Genomic DNA, 6673 nt, shown 5'->3' with positions numbered 1-6673 from the left:
TTTCCCTTTTTGGTGCCCATAGCAGCCAGTCTGTGCCATTGGTTCCCATGGAAACAGAGCCCTGAGACACCCCCTGCCTTGTAGCATGCATGGAGCACTTGCTAGCACTTACTCACAAAATTCATATTTAAATCATCTTTATTTAAAAAATACTACCCTGAGAATTATAATTCTATTAAGCTTCAATTTGAGCAAAAAAAGTAGTTACTTAAACTGAAAATGAGGGATAAGTCAAAACTATTTATGAAGAGAGTCCAAAAATATCATCAGGTTTCTTGCTGTGCTTCTGGATTTCAGGAGCAGACTCATTTGAGCGTGGAATCGACCCTGAACGGAACTCACCCCTACTTTCAGAATGTGGGAGTGGAGGTGACAATCCAGCTCCTAGAGGAACATAAGGAGGAAAACCCCTCGGTGAATAGACATTTCTCATAGCAAATGGAGGTGGTGGCCGGACAGGGAAAACCCTTGGTAGAAAATAATTTCGAGGAGCTCCATACATGCTTCCTGGAGGAGGTGGAGGAAAAGGAGCTTCTCTTCTCGTGAATGGACCCCTCATATCCACTGGAAACAATGGACCTCTGATTGCAGGAAAAGGTGGAGGAGCAAAGCCAGGGCCACTTGCTTCCCTTTTAGCAGGCACAGATGAATGAGGCACATTTACATTACCAAGGTCGTCTTTGGTATCATTTCTGCTGGATTCCGTTTGTGAAGACTGTGGCCCATCCACTTTATCCAAAGAAGGCAGATTAGAACTTCTGAGTTCTGCTGGTCCAGGCGGTCCACCAGGATTAGGATCAAATCTGTCTTGTCTTCGTGGAAGAAGAGCTGGATCAGAACATGGGTGGCCTGGTGGAGGAATCACCATCCTCTGGTGCTGTTCCCACGCAGGTGACGGGAACCCAGAAGATGCTCCATGAGAATCAGTTAACCTGTCACAGCCCGATTCTCCTCTTTCATTGGTCATCTGATGGTCCAGAGTATTCTCTGGGCCTCTTGAGCCTCTTCCTCCTCCTTGCTCTGGAGTCAAAGGTGCGAGTGTGAGTGGAGAGAGAAAAGCTCTCGTTTCGGATGAAGGTCGACCCACTGGTGAGGCACCATGTGGGGAATGCTCTCCGCCAAATGCTGTATTTGGAACATCAAATGCAAAAGGATCTTTTTTGAGAAGTTCAAATTTAAACTCTTTTTCAGCTAATTCTTGTCTCTTGTAAACATTTACTTTCCTTAAATAACTGAGGTGTCTTTCAGCAGTCTCAGCTGCCACCCAACTGCCATGCGCTTCTTTCTCATAGGCCGTCAACTGCCCTTGATAAGAACGAATGCTTCTCTCCAATTCTCCTTCCACATCTCCGGCTCGCCTTCTGTAGGTCTCCAGTTCCTCAGCTGCATGGCTCATCTTCTCTTCTACTTTAGAAAGTTCCTCCTCCTTCTCTAACCGGTAACTTTCCTCTACTATTAGTTGCCTGTGGAGTTTCATTCCATTTTCTTGATACAGTTCAGTCATTACCTTAAGTTTCAGCCGAAGCTTCTGATTTTCACTTTCCAACTGTGTGTTTTCTGACTGTAAAGATGCTTGTTCAGTCTGGAGATTTGTAATATGCTCTGTAAGCTCTTCCTTTCTTTTATCTACTTCAGATAACCGAGTGTGAATTTGGTTTCTTTCTGCCTCTAGGGTTTTTAAAGAAGCATGTAACTTAGCAGCGTGAATTAATTTCTTCAAAGCTCCTTTTGGCAGATCATCTAAGCGAGCACCATTTTGTGATTTCCTCTTCATCTCCAATTCCAAGTCATCAGCCATCATGTCTTCTCCAAGCACAGCAGCCCAGTCTTTCATCTTGAGCAAGCGTTCAGTCAGACACTTGATCTGATTTTCTTTATCACTCAGAACTTGTTCTGCCTGGACTTTGGAGTCTTCAAATGTTTTTTTCTGTTTATGAAGTTCACTCACTTGTTCTTTCAATACTTCCGCTTCTTGTAAAAGCTGTTTTTGGCTTTCCTGAAGTTGGGAATTTTCATTCAAGGCATCTTTTATTGCCACCTTCAGATGTTCTTCATTCATTTGAAAGATTTTGGAGATTATTTTGGCTTCAGCTACTTGTGATTTGATGGATTTCGATTCATCATCTAGGGACTGTATCCTTTTTGAAATATCTGCCATCAATTCATCTTGCTCACAATGTTTAGATTTCTGTCCTTTTAATTCTTTTGCTAGAAAGACTATTTCATCCTCAAGTTTAGATTTGGACCTGTTCAGCTTTTCATAGGTTGCCTCCAAGCTTTGTGCTTCTGTTGACTCCTTCTCAAAGCTGGCATCCTTCACAGCTGACTCTAAGCCTTCATACTCCTCTTGAACAATGCAAAGTTTGTCAATTAGTTTACATTTTTCTTCAATTAGTCCAGAAAGCTCTTCAGCAAGCTTTTTCTCTCTTCTTACATAAAGCCGGCTTCTCACTGATCGAACACTTCTCCACAAAAACAAGAGAATCATAAATGCAGTAAGAGCCTCACATGTCACCAGTTCCCACAGAAAACCAGGGCCTGAACGCAGGTCTTCAGGCCATGCTGCCACAGTCCTGCACAGCTTTCCCAGGACCAGCCCCAAGTACGGCTGAAGGGTAGCCCCGGGCACCTCCATGGCGCCGAGGCTGCTATGGCTGTGGCCGCGGTAGCCACTGCCTGGCCAGGCCACAACCAGCAGCTGAGACAGCTCTGCGTTCTGTCGGGAACGCAAACCGGCCCCGGCGACAGCAGCAGACACGGCACAGCCAGCCGAGTGGGGAGCCGGGGAGCACTGGCGCCCACCGGCCTCAGGCGTCCCCCACGCCCACCCTGGCAACCAGGCCCCTTTGTGATGTCACTTCCGCCACACGGTTCCGAGCCCCCCCCCCCACTGCAGATGCCTGTGACCCGCGCTGTCCTCGCCACCCCCCACCTCGGATCGGTTTTGGCTGGGCCACCGCCGGATTTGAATCCATTTATAACATGTGATGATCAAGTGTGGGTAAGTAGCAAACTCATCACTCAAATATTGTCATTTCTTTGTGCTGGGAAAACGCAAAATCCTCTCTTTCAGCTATTTGAAATTATCTAATAAATGGGTGCTGACTCTAGTCACCTTACAAAGCTATAGATCACTAGAAATGATGCCTCCTGTCCAGCTGTAACTTTATATCTGTAACCTCTGCCTTTCTCCTCCTCCCCTACCCTTCCCAGCCTCTAGTAACCACTATTCTGTTTTCTACTCCTAGGGGATCAACTTTTCTTTTGGCAATTTTTTAAAGGAAATTTTGTGGTTTTAGGATTGGATCCTTGTTGTTTTTCAAGTTCTTTGAGGCGTATTGTTAGGTTGTTTATTTGAAGTCTTTCTATTTTTTTGATGTAAACATCTATTGCAATAAATTTGCCTCTCAGTACTGCTTTTGAAGTATTTTCATTAGTTTCAAGAAATTTTTTGATTTTCTGTTTAATTTCTTCTTGGACACAGAGGTCATTCAGGAGCTTATTTAGTTTCCATGTATTTGTATGGTTTCCAGGGTTTTGCTTGTTTTTAATTTCCAGTTTTAGTCCATTGTGGTCTGAAAAGATACTTGGAATGACTTCAGTTTTTTCAAATTTGCTGAGACTAGATTTGTGACCTAATATGTGGTTTCTCCTGGAGACTGTTCCATGTGCTGATGAGAAGAAAATGTATTCTTTAGTTTTTGGGTGAAATGTTCTTTATATATCTGCCAGGTCCAGTTGGTCTAAGGTGTAGTTTAAATCCTATGTCTCTTTGTTGATTTGTTGCCTGGAAGATCTGTCCCATACTGAGAGAGTAATATTCAGCTCACCATGCAGAGACCATGCTGTGCAGTCTGCCTCAATAAACCTCTTCCTGACCATATTCCATATTTTTCTTCCTTCCATCTGATTCTCTCCTCCTAGTGAGACCACACCATCTGCCTAGCTCCCATCCTAGAAATGGCAGGGCTGTTCTTTCAAGAGTTGCTACAACCTACAGGGTATGTAAAAAACACTGGGTAAAGCTGGAAATGTCAAATCCTTCATGCCCTGGTTGCACCGAAAAAAGAGAACTGGAATTCACATCAGGAAACCTGGATTCAAGCCTGGCCCTAGTATTTAAAGGCTGTGTGTCCTTTGAAAAGTCACTTCACCTCCCTGTTCTGTTGTTGTATAAAACCATGCAAATAAACTTTCTTTTCTATTTAGGATATGAAGACTTACAACAGAATTTTTTATTCTATTTTTACAAATTGACAGATAAAATTATGTATATTTGCCATGTGCAACATAATGTTTTGAAATATATTTTCATACATTGTGGAATGACGAAATCAAGCTAATTAACATATGTATTACTTCACGTGCAGTCATTTTCATTGTGAGAAAACTTAAAATCTACTCTCAGAATTTTTTTGTATTGTCAGTGTATGTAATTAAGGCCAAACTTAATGCTCATGCAATCATTTATAATATAATTGTTTTTTGGTCAAATAGCAGAGAACAATTAAATCAATCACTTCTTGTAGTGCTTTAAGAAGACATTTATCATTATTCATCATTGTATTCAATGAGTATGTATATTATATGTTGGTTTTACAAGCAATGATGATTATATTTTAACTAAACCAGTTAGATCTCCTCCCAGTTTAAGTACACCTTTATTCATAGGGCTCGTCATGAAATCAGGAAAAGTTATACTGAAATAATTAAAATAGTAATAAGTTAGCAAATGCTTTAAAAACATTTACTTATTTTTATCATGAGCCTTAAAATAACACTGTGAGTGCTATAAGAAGAGATTGTTTTCTACTGCAGGTAACTTTGAGAGTGTAGATTTATTTGCCAATTCATATATTTGGTAATTGTTGGACCTTGAAGCTGAACAGATCCAAGCTCTATATTTTGTTCTTTCATTCATCATGCAACATTTTAGTAGAGCTAGCTTGTCTACTGGAAATTCTGCCTGAGGATTATTAACTGGAAATACCACTTGGATCCTCCGATAATATTGAATCACAAATTTAAATTCATATCTTATTTTTACTGTGTTGATACTCTTAAAACTTTTGATGAATGTGTCTCACTTCATTGCCTTGATATAATTTGACATGAAGTAGACACCGGAGTTTTAAAATCACCAAAGTGTAGCAGCAGTTCAGTAAAAAATTGAGAAAAGTTTGAGAGGAACTAACATTAATGTGTAGTATAAAGCTATGTTGGGTGTAAAAAAGAAGAGACCCTTTGAATTGGCCTAAAGAAAGAAGAATTCATGTGCAAAGCTTCCATTGTTTTAAAGAAACAACAGAAGAGTTCAGGAGAGATAGTTTGGGATTTCACTGCTTAATTTTTTCCCTTTTAGTTCAAAATGTATTAATTTCAAAAATAACTTCTAAAACTTGATTGAATCATAAAAAAATTACAATTCTTTTGGCAAGAACAATGCCTGGTAAACTTGGTTTTAAATAAATAGTTGTACTTTCAAAGTATAGATGTATAATTTAGTATCCTAAATTTGGAATAAAAGGCTTATGCCTTATATGCGTATTTACCTCAACCATAGTAGCACCAGGACATCTGCAAATTGGTAGATATTAACAAATGTTCGGTGAATGAATGACGCTACACTACTTCCAGGTTTCTGTGGCAATGACTTTCCCATTCTACTCCCTACCTACACATTCACACCCAAACTCAATATTACCTGGTCTAATCAGTGGAAGACAATGAACTGTGTGCAGGCTTATTCAGAAGCTCATATAGAATCCAGCTAAATAAGAATCTTCCATACAGGTGTTTAAAATGCTCTAATGTAAGTATACAAGAACAAACTGTATTCTCACATCAACCTAGAAAAATATACTTGGTGAAGTCTAAGGAAAAACAAAGAAAATAATTGTTTTAATGTTACGGAATAATCATATGTGATTCTCAAAAAGAGCATCACTTTCAAGAAAGACAGGCACTGTTGATGATGGATAAATCCTTCTCTTAATGGCTTACTCAAGAAAGAAAGAAGGATGGATAAAAGTTGATATTAAGGGAAGAGAAGGAAAATGAGAGAGAGAGAGACAGAGAAAAAGGGAGAGAAGGGGAGAGAGCAGAAAAAGAGAGAGAGAGAATGACATACAATAGAAATCTTCAAACTGCTTGTAAAAATGGGCTTCATTTCTCCAGATCGTGCTTTCCTCATCTGCACTATATATTTTCAGACCTATTCCTGATCCATTTCTCTATGAACTATAATTTTCCTGAAATCAGCCTTTCTTTTGGCATATTGTTAGGATGGCAATACTTCAGGATATAGAAAGACCTTTTCTGATACAGTAATATTCATTGTAAATATTGACATGAGATCCTGTGTAGGAAAGAATTTAACCAATCCCAAAAAGAGAACGGACCATTGCACGTGGCTCCCACAAGGTCATCTTTGTTTGTCTGGAGGCCTTGGGCTAGCTAGCTAGACAGTAAATGCGTGATTTAGAGTGGGGCCTAGCCACACTTTAGGGTAAGGAGTAGAAATGACAGAAAGAGCAACAATGTGATTTAGGGTGGAGGCTTAGGATAACAAAGAATTAGTTTCTTTAGAGACTGAGATCAACCACATGTACATCTATCAGTCAACCAATCAATCAATAATGCCTATTAATGGAGCCCCAATAAAAATTGTGAA

At 40.0% G+C, this 6673-nt stretch overlaps 1 protein-coding gene across 1 annotated transcript; it reads right to left on the bottom strand.

Moving 5' to 3' along the window:
* Positions 1 to 266: 266 nt before the first annotated feature.
* LOC134363047 (melanoma inhibitory activity protein 2-like) lies at positions 267 to 2635 on the bottom strand. The gene is given in 2 exon segments (XM_063078579.1): positions 267 to 292; positions 295 to 2635. Coding segments are annotated over 2 exon segments (2367 nt in total).
* Positions 2636 to 6673: the final 4038 nt, after the last annotated feature.

Source organism: Cynocephalus volans, chromosome 14 (genome assembly GCF_027409185.1).
Source record: "Cynocephalus volans isolate mCynVol1 chromosome 14, mCynVol1.pri, whole genome shotgun sequence".
Classification (NCBI taxonomy): Eukaryota; Metazoa; Chordata; class Mammalia; order Dermoptera; family Cynocephalidae; genus Cynocephalus; species Cynocephalus volans.
This window is presented reverse-complemented; position numbering and strand designations above follow the sequence as displayed.